The 27,072-nt window shown below is 31.9% G+C and overlaps 3 protein-coding genes across 6 annotated transcripts; 1 reads left to right on the top strand and 2 right to left on the bottom strand.

Moving 5' to 3' along the window:
* The first annotated feature begins 5,114 nt into the window (after positions 1-5,114).
* On the top strand, positions 5,115-5,848 carry LOC105767830 (thaumatin-like protein 1b). Its single transcript, XM_012587401.2, has one exon. It carries the CDS (start codon positions 5,123-5,125, stop codon positions 5,846-5,848), a length of 726 nt encoding a protein of 241 aa, XP_012442855.2. The 5' UTR covers positions 5,115-5,122.
* Positions 5,849-7,660: 1,812 nt separating this feature from the next.
* Positions 7,661-13,156, bottom strand: LOC105767894 (uncharacterized). Of its 4 annotated transcripts, XM_012587463.2 has the most exons (10): positions 13,011-13,156; positions 12,759-12,894; positions 12,000-12,225; positions 11,776-11,902; positions 11,074-11,162; positions 10,916-10,958; positions 10,481-10,537; positions 10,299-10,395; positions 9,465-9,559; positions 7,661-9,375 (listed from the first exon to the last, which is right to left on the bottom strand). In XM_012587463.2, exons 2-10 carry the CDS (start codon positions 12,799-12,801, stop codon positions 9,280-9,282), a joined length of 873 nt encoding a protein of 290 aa, XP_012442917.2. In that variant the 5' UTR covers positions 12,802-12,894; positions 13,011-13,156; the 3' UTR covers positions 7,661-9,279. The 4 variants fall into 4 exon arrangements, 3 of the variants coding, with proteins under 3 accessions (XP_012442917.2, XP_012442916.2, XP_012442914.2); XM_012587462.2 differs by lacking the exon at positions 13,011-13,156 and having other exon boundaries at positions 11,776-11,899; positions 12,759-13,004; XM_012587460.2 differs by lacking the exon at positions 13,011-13,156 and having other exon boundaries at positions 12,759-13,004.
* A 90-nt stretch (positions 13,157-13,246) lies between these two features.
* Positions 13,247-14,146, bottom strand: LOC105767895 (thaumatin-like protein 1). Its single transcript, XM_012587464.2, has 2 exons — positions 14,080-14,146; positions 13,247-13,935 (listed from the first exon to the last, which is right to left on the bottom strand). Exons 1-2 carry the CDS (start codon positions 14,126-14,128, stop codon positions 13,250-13,252), a joined length of 735 nt encoding a protein of 244 aa, XP_012442918.1. The 5' UTR covers positions 14,129-14,146; the 3' UTR covers positions 13,247-13,249.
* Between the last annotated feature and the right edge of the window lie 12,926 nt (positions 14,147-27,072).

Consider the following 27,072-nt stretch of genomic DNA (forward strand, 5'->3'; position numbering starts at 1 on the left):
AAGATAATACATTTGCAAAATATTGCAAATAAATTGCTAGATGCATTTACTGACCTGAAAAGAGTTACTAAATCTCATATACCAAGTGAAGAAACCCCAATAAGAATTGATGTCTCTATACGATAATTTGGTAGTGCAAATGAACGTAAGCCCTGTTTGAAGGGTTGTAGACTAATCGGTTCCAAAGAATATCATTACACCATTATTCCATTCCATCAAATCAAACTACTCTTATAACAATTCCATACAATTACAACTTTATTTCATTCCTGTAGAATAGATATTACATTACAACCCTATTCCATTCCAGTGAACCAAACATACCATAAGTTTACTTTCAAATGTGAAGTTTTTAGACTAATAGTCTGAACTGCAAAATGAGTAAAACCTGTTGAATATAAATGGGTTTTTGTGTGAAAACAAAATGAGAAAAATAAAGTTGTACGATACAAATCACGATTAGTAGCACAAGGCTTTTCACAAAAGTGTGTTATTAATTATAAGGAGACATATTCTCCAATGGTGAATGCTAATTACTTTTATGTATCTTATTAATCTGACAATACATGAAAAGCTAGATTTGTGTCTAATAGATATTGTTACAACTTATTTATATGGATCACTTGATAATGAGATTTATATGAAAATTCTTGAATATTCTCAGGAAAATTGTTCGATGTGTTTACATAAATCTTTATATGGATTGAAACAATCTAGGCATATGTGGTATAATTGACTCAGTGAGTATCTGTTGAAGGAAGGTTATAAAAATGACCCAACATGCTCATGTGTCTTTATAAAAGATTAAAATTAGAGGTTGTTATAATTGTTGTGTATGTTGTTGACTTGAGTGTTATTGGAACTCATGAAGAGATTCAAAAGGCAGTTGATTATTTGAAGAAAGAATTTGAGATGAAAAATATTAGAAAAACTAAGTTTTGTCTCGGCTTACAGATTGAGCACTTTTCAAATGAAATTCTTCTTCATTAATCAACTTATACAGAAAAATCTTAAAAAAATTTATACAGATAAAACACATTCTTTAAGTGCCCCGGTGATTGTAAGATCACTAGATGTAAAAAAAGATCATTTTCATCCTTGTGAGAATGATGAAGAACTTCTTAGTCCCAAAGTACCATATCTTAGTACTATATGAGCATTAATGTATCTTGCTAATAGTACACAACCTGATATAGCATTTGCATAAGTTTATTAACAAGATTTAGTTCTTCTATAATTTGTTGGCATTAGAACGAAGTTAAGCAAATATTTCGATATCTCTAAGGATCTATTAATATAGGTCATTCTATCCAAATGGTTGAAATCACAATTGATCGGCTATGTAGATGTAGTATAATTATCTGATCCACATAGAGCATGCTTTCAAACGAATTGTATTAGCAATCGGAGGTACAACTATATCATAACGCTCAACAAAACGAACTTTAGTTGCTACTTCATTAAACCATGAAGAAATAATTACAATGCATGAAGTCAGTAATGAATGTGTTTGGTTAAGATTGATGACCTAACATATCCTACAGATGTGTTGTATATCATCCAGAAAAATGATCCCAACTATTTTGTATAAAGATAATGTAGCATGCATAGCTCAATTGAAAAGAGGGTGTACATCAAAGGAGACAAACCAAAATATATTTAACTGAAATTCTTCTTCACTCGTGACCTTCGTGATATAGATGTTTAACAAATTTGTTCATGTGAAAATTTGACAGATTTGTTCACTAAAGCACTACTGACTAACACATTTGATAAGCTAGTCAATGGAATTGGTAAGCATTGACTTAGGGTGGGTTTAGATGGACGGTAGAGTGTGGTGCGGTGCGGTGCGTTTAGCTTACTTTTTGTCTCATGCTACAGTATCGCTACAGTATCTAATCTCACCACTACTGTTGTTTTTACACTAACCGCAGGTAAACGCACCACCCATCCAAACTTACCCTTAGAGATATCATGTAAGGTTCTCATGAGGGAAATAAAATACATGCTATAATTTTTTCCCTTAATCGAGGTTTTGTCTGTAACGCCCCTAACCCAAATCCGTCACCAGAACAGGGTTACAAAGCATTACCGGAGTTTACAAATTAATTATCAGACATTTCATTTCATCTAGCATTCATATTTGAGACCAATCAAAATCAAAACATTAATGAGCCAACGTTGGCCAAATTTACTTATACATGCCATTATAAGCAGAATCAAATCATCCAAAATTACCGATAGAACCAATGGATAGTGTGATAAAACTCCGACAAGCTTCCAACCTAATTGAGCTTCCGATAATCTGAAAAGTAAAGAAAAACAAGTACGTAAGCAATAAATGCTTAGTAAGCTCGTATAAACTTTAATCATGTTCATTCATTTCAAATATGAAATTTATAATTATCAAGAATAATTTAATATTGATACCACAATGCTCATGTGGCTATATTCATCAACTCATAGGTAAATAAATCCACATCATCACTTGTACAATTATCCCTAGCAATATAGGAGTTTAAACAACTTTATACTCTTTCGAATTCCTTTATTTTCATTTGCATTTCTTTACTTTCTACACTCATTCCATATGCATAACACACCAGTCATAACCATATCATTCAACCGTAGCCACAAGCTAATACATTTAAACATAGCCTTTTTTCGAATTAATCATATAATAGGTCTTTTCTTAAGAAATTACATATCTTTAAACTTACCACTCTTTCATGAACACAAGAATATTTTCATTTGAGCACTTACCATTTCAATGCATCTTATAATTAAGCATATTACCATTCAACCAATAGCTTGGCATTTGCCTAAGCATCAAACAACAAACTTGTTAGCGTACTTGAACATATTTCATATAATTTCAACATCGATAACCTTACTATCTTAACATGTTACACTTGAGTTTATTACTTGTCTCCACTTACATAATTTTCATATATCAACATATCAAGGTATTGATATAAATTCATATCATAATACATATCATTCTCTTACCATTTCTTCATATACATATATATCATTCAAGAAAACTCGCGATATTTTACCTCTCAAAGAACAACTTACGGATATGAGTACATCATTTTTAGAAGCCCGAAGGCTAAACAGAAGCTCATGAGAGCTAAACAGATAGTAAACACGAATATTCGCAACAAATGCTGAACCTTAGTTTACTTGGCTAATTTATCGTCAATTCATCATTGACATTTTTCCGTCAATTCATCATTTACATTTGTAGTGCCATAACCCAGTTATGGTCTTATCATCAAAATGTCATAGCCCAGCTATGGTCTTACATATAAACACTGTCACGGTCCAACCATGGTCTTACATTCATAGTGCCATAACCCAATTATGGTCTTATCATCAGAATGTCATAGCCCAGCTATGGTCTTACATATAAATACTGCCATGGTCCAACCATTGTCTTACGTTCATAGTGTCATAACCCAATTATGGTCTTATCCGTCAATTCATCCTTTGGCATAGAACGACTGTACTTAATCCCGCGTTCAATCAAAACTGAGTATTAAATTCGATAATATATTTCCAATAATAATTCAATTCCAACAATAGAACACACATATATATAATATACATCACCAAATAACATTCACTTTAATCAAAATTATACAGAATATAGTTCATACAAACTTACCTAGCTAAATGCAGAAATACCAAGATTCAGGGGCATTTTGTTAATTTTCTATTTTCCTCGATTTTTCACCCGATCTTGATCTGTAGCAAAAATAGGAAAACCAGCTTGAGCTCTCCCCCTTCTCTGTTTGGACCGAAAATATGAAGAAGAAATGTCTACAAATTCTTTTAAATTCAATTTGTCTTATTTAATTTCAATTTACTTACCATTTTGCCATTAAATGGCTTTATTTTATTATTTTCTTCTCTTATGCCGCCTCATCCTTTTCCTTTAGGCAAAATTGCTATTTAGATCCTTCCTTATTTATTAAACATGCGATTTAATCACTTAATTATTATAATTAGCAAATTTTGCACATTTTCAATTTATTCCTTTTAATTAATTAACTACCAAAACAATAAATTTTTTCAACGAAACTTTAACACTACCTTATTGACATTCCGTAAATATTTATAAAAATATTTACAGCTCAGTTTATAGAAACAAGGTCCCGATACCTCATTTTCTAAAACCACTAACCGAATAAATCATTATAAAACACAAATTACTAATTCAAAAACCTTTCTAAAATCATATTTGACTCGTAAATATTAAATAATAAAATTTACGAGCTTACTTGCCGGATTTGGTGGCCTCGAACCATTGTTTCCGGCATCACTGAAAATCAGGCTATTACATTGTCCCACTAGATTTTATTAGTAAGGTTTTTAATGAGGCAATATGTGATGTGTATTATAGATATGTGTACTTTTTTTCGTTCACTAAGGATTTTTTTTTCATAAGGTTTTTCTCTTAATAAGGTTTAATAAGACACATTATCCATAGATGGACATCCAAGGAGTGTTATAAATATTTTATTATTATAGAAGTGAATGCCCACTAGAATAAGACATTTGATGTACCGTGAACTTTAATATATATTAGAAATAGATTTTTATTTTATTTATATTTATTATATTTATAAATATAAACTTAAAAAATTTGTTAACATCCATAAATTTTTTCCTTTCTTACTCTCCTTATCTTATAACACTGAACATTGATTAGTATTTCGTAATAAAAAATTTAGTAGAATTTAATTCAAAATTATTTTTGTTTAAAATAGAAAACACCAGCGTAAGCAGCGTTAGTTCTAGTAAAATTAAATATAATCATGACTTTTTCAAAGTTAGTTGCGATAGAAGTCTATATAGTCCATGTTAAAATCCAATTCCGTATGCATTGAAGATTATATTGTTTCCGGGGCATGCTTATCAGTTCTTATACTAAGGCTCTTTAAATAACGAAAAGGAAACAATTAATTAATCAATTGTTTAAGCAAAGATGAAGTCATGGATCTTTGGCCTTTCCTTGCTTACCCTAATCTCAGGTAACAAACAAACCTCAAGTACCATTCTTTCTCTGCAACTCTAGTAACTCATCACCATTTCATTTGCAAGATTTAATGCTTAAATGCTTGTAATGGTTCTAGAATTTTTATCATTTTCTTATATTGCAGAGTCTCACATGGCAACTCTCTACACTAGAAACAACTGTCCATTCACTGTCTGGCCAGGAACACTTACTGGCGCTGGTATACCTCAATTGTCCAACACTGGGTTCGAGTTAGCCCCACAGGCATGGAATGCCATTACTGTTATTGCTCCTTGGTCAGGCAGACTCTGGGCTCGAACCCAATGCTCAACCTCCTCCGGATTGTTCACTTGTGCCACTGCAAACTGTGGGTCGGGCCAGGTTGCCTGCAATGGTGTAGGTGCTGTCCCTCCTGCAACCCTTGTAGAGTTCACTCTAGCACCAAATGGAGGACAAGATTTCTATGATATCAGCCTAGTAGATGGCTTTAACTTGCCGATTTCAGTAACCCCACAAAGCGGCTCGGGTCCAAACTGCACCATAACTAGCTGTTCGGCAAATGTGAATGCAATTTGCCCACCAGAGCTGATTGTTAAAGCATCTTGTGGGAATGCCATAGCCTGCAAAAGCGCATGCCTAGCTTTCAATCAGCCTAAGTACTGTTGCTCTGGTGAATATAATTCACCCCAGAAATGTGAACCCACAAATTACTCGATGGTTTTCAAGAACCAGTGCCCTCAGGCTTATAGTTACGCTTATGATGATAAAACTAGCATTTTTACCTGCTCTGGTGCACCTAATTACCTTATCACTTTCTGTCCATGAAACCTTAGCAGCAGGAGTAGGCTTTATCTGTTTTGCATTCATTAATAAAGAAAATGTTAGTACTGCTGTTTATATGTTTTGCACATTCTTATAGTTTTTCTAATTTTACTTTTTATCCTGTTATTTTCATGTCCCATCTAATATGGTATTAAGGTCGGCTTTTATTACATTTAGTGGACAGCCATTTGCTTTTTACGAAAATCTATCAGGGTGAGGGGATTAATGTTGCTAACCTCTTTTCAAAAAACAAAAAAAAAGATGTACTCTTTTTTATTCGACTGCTAGTCCGAAATCCTCTTTTTTTTTGTGTGTGTGTGTATGTGTGTACAAGAGGAGAAAATCCACTAAAATCAACCTAGCTGTGGACAAGCTAAACCGACGCTATCATTATGTAGATGCTGAAGAACTTCATCCGGTAGGTACAAGAAGGAATGGACCCCCAGCGAGCATGAGTATGCCATCGACGCTAATCGATCAGCCACTTTGTTCCCTTCTTTATACGTGTGTTGCACTTTTAGCTTTCCGAGGTAGTTGTAGGAGACCAATAATAGTTCGAAGAACCTCGGAGTGATGCTGTGCTGATAACCTGTTTCGAATAAGCTGCGTCGCAACTAAGCTGTCCAAGTCAAGGATGATAAGGCGCAACCCCAGCTTCCGTGCTCTTGAGATTTTAAGATTGAACACAGATACATATACCATGTGGCCACAGCCCATTAGCATAAATAAAACAATGGTATAATAACTTATTTGGTCCTCCAACTTTATAAAAAAAGTCATTTTAGTCTTTTAGCCTTTAAACTTGCATTGTTCGTTAAATCATCCCAAAATAAATAAAAAAAGTTAACCGTCTATTCACTTTGTTGACATGACATCCATGTTGCAGTCCACATATAAAATGTTAGCAATTAATTATTTTTTTAAAAATTTAAAAATATTTTATTATTTTAAATTTTTATAATTATTTTTATTTTAAAATTTAAAATTAATTAATTGTTGCCGTAGGGTTCATATGTATGCCATGTTAGCAAAGTAAACAGAAATTAATTTTTTGTCTATTTTGAGATAATTTGACAAACAGTGTAATTATAAAGGCTACAAAAGGCAAAAAATAAATAGAAGACTAAAATGACTCTTTTATAAAAATTTGAAAGTCCAAATAAATCATTATACCTACAAAATGATATCTCAAACTCACAAATTTTGTGGTGAATCTTTAATAAATTGAAATATTAAACTGTTTAATAATTAAAATTTAAACTGATAAAATATATTATATTTTTATTAGAAAATTTCACTGTTCACTTTTCTTGATTATTGAATTAAGTGAAACTTGTTATAGGGTGTAAAATTTGAAAGGAAAAACTAATTACAAATCTTGCCAAGATTATTTCTTTTGATGGATAAAAAATAAATTTTGTTGCAAGTTTACAATGACAACATTTTATGATAATGAATGAAAACAAAATAAACAAATATATCAATCAAGAAAGAAGATAACAAATTCCAGTACGGGACAAGGAAGTTCCTAAGACAAGTAAAAGGGTAATGATTTTCACCTATCTTTTGGAGATATAGAAGAGAAACATAACCATATATTTTCTTAAATTTATTATGATAGTCCTTATAAATTCTACACTTTTACATTGTTTAGCTAGGAAAGATTGAATGCATTTCCTCTTCAACATCAATGGGTTCTCTTAATAGGAAAAGGACAAATACTAGTTGTGTAAACTTTTGGAGGTTTCTACTATCAATGAAAAAGAAATGTTAAATTAAACAGAAAAGAAAAACAAGCTTTGTAGAAAACAAATATTGATTCTTTTATAAGCCAAATCATATTTTATTAAATAAATCGGAGTTACAAAAAAAACTTGAAAGCTTTGTAGCTCGAGTTTACAAGAGACTTCCAAGCAGAATGGCAGCAACTACGATGCCAATACAACATTCTGCAAACTAAACAACACAACTATAGAGAACTTTGATCAACAAAGAAACAATGCAGCTGCATCTCCATCATAAGCAGCCATCATCAGGTTTTAAACATGCTGGTTCTGTCAATACCAGCTTGGCCGAGGCATCAACAGTACAATTTACCTCCCTAGGCAGTTTACAAAGCAAACACTACCAATGACTCTAACTAAACCATCTATATCTTTATTACTTTCCCATGGAGTCCAAGCTCAAGCAGAACAGAAATAACCTAATTAATAACACCACAAATGTCTGACTCAGTGACAAGAAATGCATTCTGTTTCAGCAAAAATTCCAGAGTCTCAAGCATTTACACCTTTATGCCATAACTGAGATAAAAACACATAATAACACAACTCTATAATCCTCTTCAAACAAATAAATGATGCCACATGACGAAACACAACTCCATGCCTTACATTCCAAACATGATCCCACTTAATTATTGATCCAAACAACTCTGCCACCTATGGTAACAAGACCAAACAAAAAGCTTGAGATAACACCAAAAAAAATGTCATCATTAACCGCTACCCATATCACCAGGAAACCTTAATCAAACAAATCAATCTTTAGAAATTTCAACAGCATGGCACTCGAAACATATCCAAGAATAGAATAAATCTCAAATTATCAAGTTGAAGCATAACTAACCTCTTTGGAAACATCACAGAACTCACAATATAACATTGATGTGAACCGGTCAATCATCATATTATAATCTATGAATGAAACAAGCTTTTCACATATGGCTAATGGAAATGGCAATAAAATCAAATACAGACAGAACATCACCGAGAACCTTTCCCATCATCAAATTGCACTTCCATCACCTAATTAATACATACTGTCATTGAATGGAAATAGTAGTACAATAAGTCCCTAAAGGAGATGGGGAAAAAATAATTAAAATTCAATTTTAGAGATGGGGAAATAATTTGGAAATAGTTAGGATTTTAGAGAATGCTGAATAGACTTAAATCTAAATATCTAATTTAGTTCATATATACTAAATCCTAAACCGTAAGCATAATACTAAATCTCTAAACCCAAACCTCAAATCTCATACCGTATGCCTAGTTCTAAATCTAAAACCTTTAAACCTTAACCCCAAACCAGAACAAACCTAAAACCCTAAACTCTAAACTATAAGAACTTCTCTGCCTACAAACTAAATTCCAAACCATAAGAAACTCTCTATCTACATTTAACACTTTTTTGTTTGAAATTTCGTATTAAGTAATATTTAGTATGAGTTATCAAACGCATTAAAATAATTAAACTATAAAAAAATTTCTTCTTCAATAGTAAAAATTTACTATGCATTATCAAACACATTCATTGACAACAAACAATGGACCTACTAAACGTAAATATAAAAATAATCATATGGTAGTAATATGAACTAAAAATTGGACATTTTTACAACATTTTGTAGCAAGTTTTAAATGAGTGATTGATTAGAAGGGAGATCCCATTGGAGCTGTGAGACCAAGATACCGCATAATTTTTAGCCGCCGAGGTCCTTCACCAGATTTCAATGGAAATCTAGCACCCTATAAAAACAATATTATCAAACCTTTTAATGATAGCTATGAGCAAATAGTTTAAGACAAGTTGGCCAAGAATTTGAGTGGCTACTCACATTAAGATGAATTCTTGGCTTGCCTTCCTTCTTATTACCTACTTGTCTGACTAAATTACAGCCAGTTTTGCTTGATAATGATGAAGCATGTTTACCTGTTCCAAATTAAGCTGGGTTTAGAAGAACGATGAAGAGTTCTTTCTCTGGTGAAACCATGGAAATTAAAAGCATTAGAGGTCTTAAGTAGAACCTAAATTCATCAAAATAACATATATTTCTTTCTAGAAATTAAACAGATTTTGCAGGTGATAAGAAGACAGGAAAATGTAATTGATATTTGCTTGTCGATGAAAGTAGGAACATATTAGGGTGAAGCATTGCAATAAGAATTGGGTATTGCAAACCCCACAAGCAGTTAGCATCCTGATCCTCTAACCATCAAAGTAATGAGGCCCAGATGCTCAAACCACAGATGCTATCAATTTTCAATCTACAATTGAAGAATAACACTATAGTAGACCTATAAGAATGCCTATGAATCAAACAAGAACGATGCTAAATATTAAGTTCGATTCACTTTTTAAAGAATGCGGATTAATACATAATAGTATGAAGGAATTGGATAACCCAAGTGTCTTAATGCAAGGCAACTAGACAAAGAACTTATAACTACACCTAGAGTCTCAATCAGATTTAAGAGTAATGAAGAGATTGATATTTTCTGTATATCATGGAGGATAGACTAGTGGCACGTAAGACCTGACTGTATTCCAGTCTTTTGATCTACAATAAGTATAGGAGATAATAAGAATGAAGCAATGATGAATATCCCCAACTTTTAAATCATGTATCTTCCTCAGTTCAATTTATTTGTCTTCTGTTTTTCAAGTATACCAGATTTTTTGTCTTGCCGATCAGATTGAGTGAAAGGATCAGGGCTTCCAGGCAACTGCCTACATGATTTTATATGTTTCTTCCTCTGTACTATTGCCTGCAATTAGGCAAGAATACAGTTGCAGAAGTTGAAAAATGAAGCAATGAAAACAAATGGCACATTTCATGGAAATAATCAATACTTGTTTCAAAGCATCTTGAAAATTTTCCATAAAATTGCAGCTCCTTTCTTCAAAGCACTGGCAAAAAGGAAAAACACTTATTTAGAAGTAGATTTCACACAACCTGTAATTCATGTGCTGAAAAAAAATTAGTTAAAGATAACATCAAGTTCCCATATATGTATATCATAGAACCAGTATTTCTTTTATCATATCTAGTTGTGACTTTCAAAATCACCATAAAATTTCCATTCGCATTGCACAAACCAAGAAAGGAGGGATTCCCATCCAAGCCTCCTAAATGCTTCAAATGAATATCACAGGTGGAAAGAAAGAATATAAAAAAAGAAGGAACAAAAGCAGATTCTTTATAGCAAGTTCTAAGGAAACGATAATATTTATTACACTAAATCAATACTGATAATTTTGGCATGGCTAGACAAAGCCTATACTTACATCCTCAAGCATTGAAAGATCTCTTGCTGCATTAATCCAAGCACTGAAAAGAAATTAGCTAATATTTAAGATCAGATAATGAAAAAATCCTGTAGAACAACAAAACTTTCACAGTTCTAGGATAGAAGCTACGTTAGCTTACAATGGGGGAACTATACCTGTCATGTTTTCCATAAAACTTTACTAAAACATGTTCCTCGGTTTGTTGGATTGTTGAATCAACTAAAACGGACCTTTTGTCAATGATCTGTAATGTCAAGTAAGAGCTTTTAAGAGTACTTCTGAAGAGGGGAAAAATAGTTCCATGCAAAATACATATCTGAAGAGAACGAGAAGTTTCTAGTCAAAACTGAAATTATCAAATGGAGATGGGCAAAAGAAGTTTTCCCTGGCTAAGAAAGTTAACAGGTATTAGTCAACGACACTTAAATGATTAAATCTGCTGTTAGCTGCTGTACTTTAGTCATATGCAAAGTTTCTATCTCCATTAGAAAAGATCAGTACAAAAAGATTCAGAATTGAAAAGGTTAGAACTTCATTTTCCAAGTTGAAAGCCATTGATATTGGGTGAAAGAATTTCAATCCATTCTGCATAAAATTAGGTATAGGATGAACTTTGAAGAGAAGTGCCAACGGGCTTCCAACAATTCTTTTCCCTTTTTAATTACAGAACATGCACATCAACAGCCAGAAAGCAAAAAATCAACAAAAATGAAGGGAAAAAGTGCAAATCCTACAATCAATATATATATAACTGCAGCTATGGATTCTGTAAATTCACGCACATGACTGTATATACAAAACAAAAAGATCATCTATATGTCATATTTTGAAACAACACAAAAATAACAGTATCATACTTGAGCAGGCCACCACACTTGGCAAGCTGTTTTGGCCCATACGGCATTTCCTGGAGTTATGCAAACACCAGTGCTTCCTCTAACTTGTAACTTCTTCACATCACTCTTTTGTTCCACAACTTTCCTACTTCAACAAGAGAAAAGGGATAAAGAAAGTTCTCAAGTAAATAAAGAATATAACATGAAAGCAACCATAAGAAAACTGCCCATAGCATTATACATACTGGACCACTCTACCAATGCATGGATCACTAACTGTATCTGGAGCAATTGGTTCAGCTTCTACCGCTGGAAATTCATAGAAATTTAACACATATCTTGATCTTTTATCACATGAGCCACTGAAAGCAATTGAGTCATCCACTTTATTTCCATCCTGTTTATCATCGAAATTAGTTAAGGTTACACTGGAAGCTTCATCTCTATCATAGGAGCACTCTTGCAAGGAACCTGTGCAACAGTTACCAAGATTAAAGGTTACAGTTCTCCAAAATGCTTATGTGCATTGCTAACTATAACAGTCTCTCTATCTTGGAATCAGAACTTCAAAGAAAGTGATAACAGACTTAATGAATAATCATACAATACACTTAAAAGAACTTCAGAACCTAACAAATTCTGTTCTTATTAAGTTGTTATACAGAACTATCCGTATAAATTAAGATCATTATGCAAACAGAACAAGTGGCAAATACATAATTATTCATAATGGATGCACTAAAATTTACGACGTTCAATATTTCTCCTCAAATAATATCCAAGATATCCATTTAGGGTCATTTACACCGTAACAATTACCCAATTCACAAGAGAATTTCATTCTTTAAGGAACAATCCTTCCTCTATAATCAAGAGTAACATAAAATTTGTGACTCCAGCAACATTTAAACATACCAAATTACACCAAAAAGATACGAAAGGTGATAGAATATGCGCAAGAGAGAGAGAGAGAGAGAGAGAGAGAGAGAGAGAAATTGAAATACCAGAAGCGGATGGGGAAGCATGGGAAGAAAAAGAGGAAGGCATAGGTTCAGCTTTCCTGGGCAGCTTACTGAAGTTTGGAGCATTTTCAATTTGATTCAATCCCTTTACCTTTTGCTTCTTCTTCCCGGGTGATTTCTTCTTTGCCATTGATGTAGACAGTTAGGCGATTGAGGGGAGGAAAAGGGTTTCCAAGAGGAACCCTAGAATTAGAAAATAAAAGAAGAGGGGAGAGTCTTGAGTCAGATGCTTACCAGTTACAACGTGAGAAATTGGGCTGAAATGGTCCACGTTTCGTGTCTTTTATTTTACTTACCTTTTTCCAACTCTGTTGCTGTATTCAATACTCTGCTGTCAACCAAAATAACAGTTTTTTTTCTGGGTTCAACTTAATTTGATTCATTCAGGATTATTTAACAACAGGACTTTGCATTTATTTAGTTATAGTTAAGCGCTGCAAATAAGAATTATTACAATGCCTGAATTGCTAGAGTTATAAAGGACAGAATGTAACATTGTAAGCACTTGCCCCACGGCATTTGTATATTGGAGGATCGTTGTCTCCCGGATATGTATGTGCCAACTGACAAAGTTCCTTAAATCTTTTTGAGAAGTCATTAGGCTGGCAAGCCTGCCCCGTAAAGCTTCCGGTGCAACAATATTTGGGATCTTTCAACGCATCACATGGACTATTGCATCCCACATAGGCTCGATTTTTGTTTATAGCCACCAAGGATGGAGGGCACACATCTCCCATATCCTTGATGCAGTCAACTACGGGGCACACTCCGGACCCTCCAGCCAACGTGCCACCAATCGGTTGAATTCGGACTGGCACATTGAACCCATGGTTCAGGCTCACTTCGTAAGAGACCACATTCTGGTTAATGTCGAAATTCAGGAGTGTCACTGGTGGTTTTGGTGGTGGAGATTGGCAATCGACCGAGCCAGACCCGCAGTCTCCGGTCTCGCAAGTGAAATTAACTTGGGAAGCATCGTACGAGCATTTCGTCCGTAACCAGAGGCTACCAGTCCAAGGATCTGGCATGGAGAATATTTCCAATGTGCCTGGCCCCCTCTCGGGATCACCATCGCCAATGGAAGGACTGGCTGATAGCCACACTGAGAATGAGCATTCATTGTCAAAGTTGAAGGTTAAATCAGATTGCACAAAATTACCTGTAAATTTAGATCAGCAATTAAGATGTCAGTCTCTCTACTTCAAAAATCTATGCAATTCAAGTAGACAAATCTTAATGTTTATCAATTGAGTTAAGCCTAATTTGCCATTGGTACTAACAAAAAAAATATGATAATAGCAACCTGAAATAACTAATATGAGGACAAGACTGAAAATGGCTTTACTGCCCATTGAAGCTTGAACCTTAAGTTTTAGATGGATATGTACAATTTACATGCTTTAGAATGGGGATTATATACAAAACAGCTATTTATTTTTGGTAAAAACAAATAAGGCATAATTTGTAAGGTATCAAATTGAAAATTCATAATTTTATTAGTGGATTTTATATTAAAAGGATACCTTAAGTGTAAGAAGTAAGTTAACCAATTGAAAAGGAAATTCATAACTTTATTAGTGGATTTTATATTAAAAGGATACCATAAATGGAAGAAGAAGAAGAAGCATATCTTTTACCTTAATTATGATTTCACCACCTGTTTAAGTTCATCTTATTTTGTATCCAACCAAATTTATCTCTTTTTTTTTTTGAGAAAACCTAAATTACTGTGGTCCTTAATTACCAAAGAAATTACTATGGTCCTTTGACCCCAAAAAAACAGGGTAAAAATACACTTGCATATACAATAATTATTTAGCTATACCTATTCCATAATATTATATAATGGAATGTTGTGGGAAATATTATTTTCCAAGTTATAATTCTAGAATTATATTAACAATTAAAATGTATTAGAATTTACCGTTACCTTATAAAACATATACAATAAATTTAAATCGAATTGATATGATAAGATTTGAACTTTATTGAAAATGATTATCTGTTATGGAATGTTTCACTCCCTCAATGGAATGTATTGTTCTTGTGGGGGGTTTGTCTTCCAAACTCCAAAGAGACCTAAAGAGTTCGCAGAATTTAGAGAGCGCATCAGTTGATGTAGATATAACCTGCAATCTCACAAGGTAAAGTCATTTAAGTCTTGGTTGATGATTTGACCCCTTATAAGTGTATCATGCATAATTAATATTTTACATAATGCTAACACTTATCCCATAAACTTGCAAATCGTATTTATATCAATCGAGATGCTCATTAAACTCCATGAACCTCCTTGGACTCTTTTTCAAAATACAAGAGACAAAGCACCTCACGAAAACATTACTTTAAGAGACTTCATTGCAAATACTCATAAATAATAATATTGTAGACAACTAATCAGAATTAATATGGAAATAAATCTCCTTACATATTTGAAGTTTTTAGGCAACTTCAAAGGTAAAAATATGGGGTAAATTATATCTTTATTGATTCTAACTTACATAGAAGTATGGGAAAACCCGACAAGTATATCTCATTCCCACCCATGAAAGCAAAACGACATTTACTTATGAGATTGTAAATGACTAAAATATGGAACACCTATGGTCTCTTAAAGGAAAAGAAAAAAAAAAGGAAATTAATAACGTTTTTTTTATATCTAATACCAATTATATATATAGTATATTTAGGGTGAGTTTAGACGGACGGTGCATTTACCTGCAGTTAATATAAAAATAGCGGTAATGGTAAGATGAAATACTGTAATGATATTGTAATGTGAGACACGGCACTGCACCACACCGCACCGTTCATCCAAACCCACCTTTAGTCAAATACACCAAATCAGTTTACAAATGCAAAAAAATATGTGTTAATACAATAAAAATGTCTTTTGGAATATTTTTCATCTCAAACTATATATTGTAATTGATGGGCATCGAAACCACCAAATATAAAATCCTACACTCTTAACTTAATTAAATAGTAGTATAGAGTAATAAGGTCGACCCCACAGGGACTGGGTTACTAATTTTCCTGTTTCCTTGACCAAATTTCTGAGTCTAGGTAGCTGTTGTGCCCTCGACCTGTGCGTGTAAAACTGTAAAATAAATGAAAGGGGGAATTTAGTTGATAGAGAAAATAAAATAAACAATAATATAATAATATAATAAAAACGGATTTGAGATTGCAAAATAAAATTAAGTGAATTAAATCAAATTAGGGAATTAAATATATTAAAATTTAGCCTCAGCCTTGGTATGCTCCGAACTTGAACCGATCCTTGAAAAATAGTTTTTCCCTTCCAATCAATAAGTTGGTTATAGCAACCAAGGATGCCTCAACTGTCAACTTTCCATCTTGTAGTCGATTCCGGTACGACTTGTAAATCAACTGTTTTCGAATTTCTAACCACGTGAAACGTGCACGTAATTTAATAATTCGACAGCTTTGCAAACTGGAAATCCCAACTCGAACTAATGGCCTTAACAACGCGGGTCAATTAAATCCGATCACTATATCCTTTGACGAAATCCAACTAGCTTTTTCCAATTGAACACGCCAATTTGTTTGCAAGAATTCGAGTACAGCACGATCGACCCAATTGTATGCTAAACTATTCCAATCCAACTCGCACTTTTTGAGTTGAAAATGAATCAACTTTAAGGGATGAATTTGTACTATCCTATATAACGGAGAGATAGTGAATACCGAATTGAAAAGTTTTTAGTGTGGGTTCATATCTCATGATTATTTTGTCGGAGCGATAACCAGGCTAAAGCTAAAAGGGACTTAGCTAAACATAAAGTTAATCATGCTAGTTGGTGTATGGAAATGATCTTTAATGGAATAGGTGGAAGGTGTAAAGGGAGAGGGGTTTAAGATTACTCAAAATGTTGAAATGGAAAAAGAATGAATGGTTGTATGCTAAAACTTACTGATGTAAAAATGAAGAAAAAGAAAGGAAATGTTTTATTCTAAAAACCAAGTGTGTCCTCAAGTATCACCAACACATTCCTCATGCTAAACTTAGCATGTTTATCCTAAAAAATATCAACTAAAAATTAAAATTTAAAAATCAAAATTTAAACTAAGGATCAAATTCAAACTATTTATAGGATTTTGACAATTTAAAAAATAATCTGATTTGAAACAGACAACCACTATTTCTTTTAATTCTTCAATTTGGCCCTTCTTTTTGCTTTCCCTTCTAATTTAGTCCATTTTGTTTGATTTTGAATTTTGGCACACCAATTTCATCCCTGATAAGAAAAACACAAGTTTAGTAGCATCTTATTCGAAAATTAGTAAAACTAAATACATTAAAAGCATAAATTTAACTTACTATCAAATTCCCTCTATTTAGCCGATGCTTGTCCTCAAGCATGATGTTTATTAAAAACCATTCGGTAATCTTTTTTGAAATCAAACCCCCTTCCTCAGTCAAACGTAATGCAAACAATTAGGTGAATAAAAAATAAGTAATTGATAAGTTCAATCAATAAACATTTTATAAAATTTCGAACATTATGTCAAACTCAACTACTTCAATAAATTTAGGCTTAATCAAACTTGTACAATAATCGTACTCAATATTTTTTATTTTTACTTTTATATATTTGAGACATAGTCAAATCTTTTTATACGACATGAGATGACAACCCAAGCACCTTACCTCAGTTACTCGATTCGACATGTTTTTTTAACAAATCCGAGACATAGTCAAATCTTTTACGCGAAATGAGATGACAACTCAAGCACCTCACCTCGTTACTCAATTTGACATGTCTCTAATCAATTTATTTCCCTTTTCTCAAGGCAGCTCGGTTAGCAGAGTGTTACAAGTTTCAGTTCGTCACTCAAACTTTTTGACGAGAAATGAGATGACAACCTAAGCATCTCATTTCGGTTACTCAATTTGGTCACATTTCCGAATCTTCACTCTTAATGAAGTCATTAGCAGATTTTCATTTATTTATTTATTTATTTATTTAAATGAGTACTTTCATTAGGCAAGTTTAAAAGAGCCAACAATTTACATTAAAACATTGACTAAGTCATAATAGTTTCAATTCTACAAAATATGTATTGATCAAGTGAGTAATAGTTATTTATGATTCACTCAATTATTTAAATAAACTAAGAGTATAAGAATTGGAGGTTCATTTTTGAAACGTATTAAGGAATTTATCTTAGTGAATAAACACATGCAAAGAAGAAATAGCATGGCATGTCCCCCCTAATTAGCCCACATTGCCCTCAATGTGCAAATTAAAATAATAGCAAAAGTTAAGGGTCAAGTGTACTCCCCATGTATATTTAATTTGACGGAGGGTGGTTTAGGCAGTTTGGATTGGTTCTAGCTGGTTCGGGTTAATTCTAGCCGATTTGGTCTTGGTTGTATGTTTTAGCAAATGGTAGCATTGAAATTTGACAAGACGTGCACACACCATGGAAATCTAAATCTAATTTATTTTTGGATGAAAAAGACAGTCTCTACCATCGTTTCTAGAAAACAACACAATAAAATAGATAAATAATAATCTTTATTTTTTATTTTCAACATAAATTAAACTAAATTCAAAATTAAATAAATTAAAATAAATAAATATGGGTTGCCTCCCAAAAAGCCCTTTTGTTTAGTGTTGTTAGCTCGACAACCTGAGTGTTATTCATTTGGCTTCTCAAGAATTAATTCTTTCATTACGTGCACTTGGAAGTTCTTATAGAAATGTTTCAACCTTTTCCTATTGTCCTTGAAGCACTTTCTGGATTCCTCCATTATTGGTGGATTGAGGTGTCTTTGAGCTTCTCCATTCGGGTTTTCCTTTTCCTTTATCGAAATCCTTAAATGTTTTGGTAACGGTTTGAATTCCAGTTTGAGTCTGCAAAATAGAAGAAAAAAGTTTAGTTTTAGAATGTGACAGTTCAAAATATTTACCTTGACTTCTAGGAACTTGTGGAGTCTCCATAAGAATAACAGCTTCATGAATTGACTCTTTGAATGTCATTAATTCCTCCAGTTTATTCATAGTATCAAGGTCTAAATTCTTGCAAAGCATAGTTTGTAACCTATCATCTTCATGATGCTCAAGATGTAATTTTGTTAGTGGTTCAATAATATCAACACTAGAGATATTTGAAATTGTACTAGGTTGGTCCATCGCCTTATAAACATTAAATTTTACCACTTCCCCATCGAACCCCATGGTAAGTGTTCCATTTCGAATATCAATTTTTGTACGTGCAGTGCTTAAAAATGGCCTTTCAAGTAGTATATCAGAATGGTTTTTTGAGTTGTCGCCCTTCATGTTGATGATGTAAAAGTCTGCATGAAAACTTAACTCATTTACCTTGATGAGGACATCTTCCAACACCCATTCTGGATACACACATAACCTATCTGCCAACTGAATAATCACCCCTATTTCTTTCAAAGGACCCATGTTTAGCAGTTTAAAATAAATAAAGGCATTACATTAATAGACGTTCCTAAACCACACATGGCTTTTTTAATGCCAATATTACCTATTTTGCAAGATATAAAAAACATACATTGGTCCTTACACTTAGGCGGAATCTTCCTTTGTAGTGCTGCAGAGACATTTTCTCTCATATTTACCCACTCGTTTCCTTGGAGTTTATTCTTTCCAGTACATAATTCTTTCAAAAATTTTACATAGCGAAGAACTTGTTTAATTGCATCAAGGGAATGTTAATTTTTACCTTTCGAAATGTCTCAAGGATTTCTCTTTTCTCTTGCTCTTTTTTAATTTGGGCGAGCCTACCAAGGAATGGGGGTTAAACAATGAATGGTTTTTGAGGTGTCGGCTCCGTGGGAGCTGTTGGTTTGGGTTTTTATTCTCCTTGTTCAATGATGTGATCATGACTCGTGCTAGGTACTATCTTCGAAATCATTCCATCTTTTACAGTCATAGCACTTGCATTTTAACGTGGGTTCGGCTCAGTTTGATATAAAAATTTCCCTTGGTTTTCCAAATGACTAACCGTAAGCGCAAGCTTACTCATTGGTTTGTCTAGCTCTTGAAAATGTGTTTCCGTCTTTTTTTGGAATTTTTCGGTACTGTTGGCTAACTGCTCTACTATGGTTTCAAGGAATGACTTTGGGGGTTGATACTGTTGAGGAGGTGGTGGCCTTGGTTGATACGGTTGATTGTATCAAAGGTTCGATCCATAACTTAGATTTGGGTGGTCCTTCCACCCTACATTGTAAGTGTTCAAATATGGATAATAACGCCTTTTAGGCGGGTCTGGGAAGTTTCCAATGGCATTGACTTCTGTTGTGTCCTCGTGTAAGATTGGACACAAGTCTGTGGAATGATCAGGCATGTCACAAATTCTGCACAGCTTAGTTGGGTTTGTTTTTGCTACTATCAAATTTTGAACTACATTAGTGAGCTTTTCAATTTTATTTTCTAAGGATAGAGTACTTATCTCATGAACCCTTCTTATGGGTTCTGTAATTGGTCGATACTATTGAGAATTTGTAGTTATGGTCAAAATTAATTCCCTTGCTCTTTGAGGAATCATGTTAACAAGTTCTCCTCCACTAGCGGCATTAATCATCTTCATTTCCATAGGGAGTAACCCCTCATAGAAATATTGAAGAAACGATTGTTCAGTTAGGCCATGTTGTGGGCAACTTGCGCATAACTTCTTGTATCGTTCCCAATAGTCATAAAGTGATTCTGTCTCTTTTTGTTGTATTCTGACAATCCTTAATTCAGCTATTGGAGCTGTTGGGAAAAACCTGTCAAGAAACAAACGAGACATATCAAACCATGTATTAACAGATCTTAGAGATAAATAAAATAGACATTCTCTAGCGGAGTCGACTAATGAAATAGGAAAAGCTCGAAGTTTAATTTGATCATCGGTTACTCCTTGTGGTTTCATGCTTAAACAAACCATATGGAATTCCTTAAGATGAGTGTGGGGGTTCTCGTTTTTCAAACCGTGGAAAGTGGGCAATAAATAAATTAACCTTGACTTTAACTTGAATGGTGTTTCACCCGTCAGATAAATTATACATAGTGGTTGTTGTTCATCTAGTGTTGTTGCGAATTGGCGTATAGTTTGATTTGCCATTTCGTCTAGTTCATTGAATGAAAAAATATCTTTGATATAAGATCTTGTTTCGAAGTCGGGTTGTGGTCGTTTGCCGTGCAAAATAGCTTCTCTTGTTCAAGCCAATTTTTCTATCTTTGGTTCAAATGCTAGAGTCCCCGGTTTTGAGCTAGTCATAAAGAAAACAAATGAAAATTAGAAATTTTTTCAATCCTGGAAACAGAGCAAAAATTTGATGGGCGTCGAAACCACCATATAAATTCCTACACTCCAACTTAATTAAATAATAATATAGAGTAATAGGGTCGATCCCACAGGGACTGAATTACTAATTTTTCTATTTTTGTGACCAAATTTTTGAGTGTCGTGCCCTCGACCTGTGCGTGCAAAACTGTAAAATAAATGAAAGAGGAAATTTAGTTGATAGAGAAAATAAAATAAAAAATATATAATATAATAAAATAAAATAAAATTTGAGATTAAAATAAAATTAAGTGAATTAAATCAAATCGGAGAATTGAATATATTAAAACTTAGCCTCAGCCTCGGTATACTCTGAACTAGAATCGATTCTTGAAAAATGGTTTTTCCCTTCCAATCGATAAGTTGGTTATACCAACTAAGGATGCCTCAACTGCCAATTTTCCCTCTTGTAGTCGATTCCTGTATGACCTGCAAACCAACCCTTGTCGAATTTCTAATCACGTGACATGCTCGTAATTTAAAATTTCGACAGCTTTGCGATCTAGAAAGCCCAACTCCAATTAACGGCTTCAACCACGTGGTCGTTTAAATCCGATCACTATCTCCCTTGATGGAATCCAACTAGCTTTTTCCAATTGAACACGCCAATTTGTTTGAGAGAATTCAAGTACAGCATGACCAACTCAACTTCCCAACTGTACGCCGAATAATTCCAACCCAACTCACGCTTTTTGAATTGAAAATGAATCAAATTTAAGGGACGAATTTGTACTATCCCATATACCGAAGAGATAGCGAATACCAAATTGAAAAGTTTTTAGTGTGGGTTCATATCTCACGATTTTTTTGTCAGAGTGATAACGGGCTAAAACTAAAAGGGACTGAACTAAGCATAAAGTTAATCATTCTAGTTGGTGTATGGAAATGATCTTTAATGGAATTGGTGAAAGATGGAAACGGGGAGGGGATTGAGAATCAAATTACTCAAAATGTTAAAATGGAAAAAAATGAATGGCAGTATGCTAAAACTTATTGACGCAAAAATGAAGAAAAAGAAAGGAATTGTTTTACTCCAAAAACCAAGTGTATCCTCAAGTGTCACTAACACTAGGTATTTATACACATTCCTCATGCTAAATTTAGCATGTTTATCCTAAAAAATCAACTAAAATTAAAATTTAAAAATAAAAATTAAATTAAAGATCAAATTTAAACTATTTATAGAATTTTGACAATTTCAAAAATAATTTGATTTGAACCAATCAACCACTAATTCTTTTAATTCTTCAATTTGACCTTCTTTTTTGCTTTTCGCTCTAATTTAGTCAATTTTGTTTAATTTTGAACTTGCACACCAATTTTATCCTAATAAGAAAAACACAAGTTTAGTAACATCTTATTCGAAAATTAGTTAAAAATAAATACATTAAAAGCACAAATTAAACTTGCTATCAGTAATATTAATGTAGTAATATGTGATATATATATTTAATATAACAAAGTACATAGATTATAATGACAAGTGGCATAATTCTTTATTATTTAATTTCTATATATTTTAAAAGATAATGTATATTTTAAATCATTGTTTAAGTTAAATGAAATGAATTATAGTTAATTTATCCATTAATTTAACTTAAATAAATTTTTATTTATTTAAAATATTTTTATATTATCTAGGTTAGTTTTATTTTAATAAATAAATATTATCCATACTTAATTTTTAAGTCAATTTTATGTTTAAAATAAATATTTTCTTCATTAAACATAAATTAAAAAATTAGATATATAAATTGAAATTTTAATTTATCGATTTTATTGAAGTTAAATTTATGAAAAGATTATTACAGATTTTATTATTGTGCAAAGATATTTAAAAATTATAATAATATTTTCACAAAAATGGTTCATATATTTATTATTTTTGTATTTAATTTCTATATATTTTAAAAGATAATTTCTATATTTTAAAATTATTATTTAAGTTAAATTAAATGAATTATAGTTAGTTTATCCATTAATTTAACTTAAATAAATTTTATTTATTTAAAATAAACTTATATTATCTAGGTTAGTTTTTATTTTAATAATTAAATATTATCCATAATTAATTTTTAAGATAAATTAATGTTTGAAATAAATTTAATAAATATAAATTTAAAAGGTTAATTTATCGATTTTATTGATGCTAAATTTATGAAAAGATTATTAGAGATTTTTACTAAAAATGGTTCATATATTTATCATATTTATATTAAATATAATATCATTTCTATAAATAATATATTGACTAGACTTGCTCATAGGCCGGCTATCTGGCTCGAAGGCCTACTCAAAAAGTGAGAAGGTTTTGGTAAAAATATAGGCCCAAAAATGGGCTTGGGTAAAAAATTTGGCCGAGCCTGGCTCGAATATGCAAAAAAAAAAAATATATTTTTTACTATTTTCTTGCTGTTTTTCATTAATTTGTTGCTATTTTCTTTTTGTTTTTTCACTATTGCTATTATTTCACTAATATGTTACTACTATTTTGTTGTTATTGTATAACTCTTGTTTTATTGTTAATTTTGTTATTATTTTAGAGGCCTTTGCTTGTTAAATTGCACCTATCTTAGTATTATTTAAGTATATATTTTTTTAATTTATTTTCAATTTGTTGGGAAACATTTATTTTAATTTTTTGTATTTTTTATGTATTATATTTTTTTAAAAAATTATACAAGAAATTAATGCTGGCATGCTGAACCCGGGTTTTAGCATTTTTATCCGGGCTGAGTTTGAGCAAATTTTTAAGCCCATTCTTCGGGCCGAGCCTAAAAAATGGGACTAAATTTTGGTTGGACTAACCCGAACCCGGCCTAGCCCATGAGTGCCTCTAATATTAACTAATCATACAAAATATACTTAAAACATTTACGAGCGATAACTCTTTAAGTATAAAAACACGTAAGTGATTTTATTGTTATTATTTTGATGTTTAAATATTTTTAATAGAATTAATGTTAGAAAAAAAAAACTTTAGGTGGATTTGTTGAAGTTAAATATTTACATGGAAGCATTTTTATAACATCATTTTTCTCATTGATAATAAAAATATTTAAATTTTAAATAAAAATAATTAGATAATTTTCCCATTTTATTTAACTTAAATATTCTTTTATATATTATCTATAATATTAAATATTTTAAAATTTGATTTTAACATAATTTTTTTTAAAAATTAATTATCAGATTTAGAAAATGTCTCTATATATGCACATTACATAATTTATTTCTCTATGTATGCATTTTATTATAACATTTTTTAAGGAATTACTTTGAAATAATCTTTACTTTTTTTTTCTTTTCTTTTTTTCTTTCACTAACCCTACCCGTGGTCAATAAGCCCTCAACTCTCCCTCGCTAGTGATGTAACAATTCGACTTTTAGTGGTCTCGAAAAATATGATTTTAAAATTCTATTTTCATAAACCGAGTCCGTAAATATAAAATAGGAATATTTATGGAGTAGATCTGAGAATATAATAAATATTGGTTAAGCAATTTAGCCAAAAAGATAATTGATTAAAACTCAGAGACTAAATTGTAAAAGTCTAATTGCTATTGAGTTTTAATTTAAAGAAGGCTTGAGGACCTAAATAACAATTATCTAAAAGATCAAAATGGTAAATAAACCAAATTCATAGCATGAGATGATGGATGTTGATGATGTTTCCACTTAGGTTAATTAATAATAAGCTTAATTAAACTAATTAAAACTAGATTAATTAAAGCCTAATTAAAGTATAAATATAATAGATAGTGGAGAATTCATCATCTTCCTCATTCTCCCACCGTCCACCATAGATGGAAAAGGAAGAAAGCTTCAAAATTTTCCTTTCACATTCAACTATCAATTTGATAAGGTAGTTAAACCATTTTCTTGTAATTTTTATAGATTCATGATCATGGGAGCTTAATTTAGCTAACCCATGTATCAATTTTTTCAATTGTTTAGTTTTTAGCAAGTTACTTGTAACACCCCTCACTTATCACCGTCGTCGGATTAGGGTAACAGTTCATAACAAGTAACATCAAGTCATTATAATAATAAACGTTTAAATAAAATAAATAAATAAATAAATAAAAATTCAATCATAGCATACATTTACAAGCCTTAAAACTCATTTTAGGAACCTTCAAAATAAGCCATTTCAAAACCTAAACTTTCCTAACAAGTTTCCCCAATTGATATTGCATTCAATTGACTTAAGAACACTTTAAACATTCAAAAACATATAAATTCAAACAACCTAAACCTTTTAACCAATATGCCATTCAAAAACACCTCAAATCAAAACAAACCAATTTAAGACAAAAGGTATACTTTCATGCCACAAATATATAACAGTAGCTCACACTTAGCACAATTGTACACATTTCTACCCATTTTAAACATACCAAAGTTTTTCTCCAAACCTTAAAGTGCAAAAAGATAACAAATTAACCACAATACAAGTGAACACACAGCATTACCATGTCATTCACATCTTAATCTTACAAGCAACCACACTTATGATAGGTCACATTATATATACATAACAAATCTCAAAACATTTGCATCTCAACCTATTACATGCCATATAAGCCAAAATAAACATCTAAAAACTACTGAAATCAACTAAATAGTGTGATTCAAATGTTGATCCAATCGCCCATTCCACAAAATGATATCTACAAGAAAACAACAAGTAACACAAGTAAGCTTATAAAGCTTAGTAAGTTCGACGAATAAAAAGGGTAAATCTTACCGAACTAAACATGATATTTTAAACTATTAAAACTTAATGATTAGTATTTCCTATCAGACACAATTCATATCTAGTGATTATACACTTTGAGTACAAGCTGCATTTAATAATTTCATAAGAGGTCTATCATATTCAAAACAAGTTACTACCCAGAATTCATGAATAATACTGGACCATCCAAAAATTCAATACAATACTTTAATACGAGAATTACTACTCGATAAATGTTATATGGATAAAAGTACACAGGTAAACCAACCAGAACATGTCAAACGCTTGTAAGAGCTAGTTCAACCGAAACACGTCTCGACACCAAGTGCCCAGCCCGTAGGCTATACATTCACCCTCGTAACACGCAGTATCAGGATAGTATAACCCGGTGGTTCGCAATAAATGCCAAAACTCGGTATACTCAGGAAATAACTGCAATCATGTAACATCCTCCTCTCCATCAATCCTGTATAACACACAATATTATCCATTTGCATTACCATCTATACTCTATCCAATGTTCGTCCGGCTCAAGAATAACATTTAAAATCATATTTCCCAAACAATTTCATATCACCATTATAGTAGTTTAACATCCACTAATACAATAATAATTCATTAGGCATTACATATATAAAATTTTAAACCGACTGAACTTACTTGGGCTAAATTGTAGTAGTTGCAAAAGTTCAGGGGCTATTCTGTTACTTTTCTTTTTCCCCGTATATCAGCAGAATCTTGATCTAAAATATAATTTATTTCATTTATTAGCTTAAATTTCACATATTAATAAAATTTAAAATTTGTACCCTTCTATTTACAAAAATTACACAATTACCCCTAACTTTTACACTTTATGCGATTTAGTCCCTTAACCCGAAAATCATCAAATTAGCACTTTTGAAAACCACTACATCCAACCGAATATTTATAGATTCAAAAAAGTCCCTAAAATATCACTATTTCACAATTATACCATGAAATTTTAACATTTTAACAATTTAATCCTTTAACTAAAAACTAACAAATACTTCAAACTCATCATTAACATCAAGAACAATCAATAATCATCAATGGAAAATTAAAAATTTTGAACAGTTTCAAAAAAAAGGTACGGGTTAGCTGGACCTAATTGTAACGATATAAAAAATATAAAATTCATTAAAAATGATACTAAAAAACTCACTCATGCAAGGACATACACTAGTCGAACCTCCAAGCTCC

The sequence above is a fragment of the Gossypium raimondii genome, chromosome 4 (genome assembly GCF_025698545.1).
Source record: "Gossypium raimondii isolate GPD5lz chromosome 4, ASM2569854v1, whole genome shotgun sequence".
In the NCBI taxonomy this organism is placed as follows: Eukaryota; Viridiplantae; Streptophyta; class Magnoliopsida; order Malvales; family Malvaceae; genus Gossypium; species Gossypium raimondii.

What these genes read in the sequence shown, in the direction of transcription:
- LOC105767895 (XM_012587464.2), bottom strand. Translation starts at nt 14,128, where the DNA reads ATGGGCAGTAAAGCCATTTTCAGTCTTGTCCTCATATTAGTTATTTCA. An exon ending in CCTCATATTAGTTATTTCAG is followed by an intron (nt 13,936 to 14,079) that starts GTTGCTATTATC and finishes CTAAATTTACAG; the next exon opens with GTAATTTTGTGCAATCTGAT.
- LOC105767830 (XM_012587401.2), top strand. Translation starts at nt 5,123, where the DNA reads ATGCTTGTAATGGTTCTAGAATTTTTATCATTTTCTTATATTGCAGAG.
- LOC105767894 (XM_012587460.2), bottom strand. Translation starts at nt 12,906, where the DNA reads ATGGCAAAGAAGAAATCACCCGGGAAGAAGAAGCAAAAGGTAAAGGGA. An exon ending in TGCATTGGTAGAGTGGTCCA is followed by an intron (nt 11,903 to 11,999) that starts GTATGTATAATG and finishes CTCTTGTTGAAG; the next exon opens with TAGGAAAGTTGTGGAACAAA. An exon ending in AGCCAAGAATTCATCTTAAT is followed by an intron (nt 9,376 to 9,464) that starts GTGAGTAGCCAC and finishes TTGTTTTTATAG; the next exon opens with GGTGCTAGATTTCCATTGAA.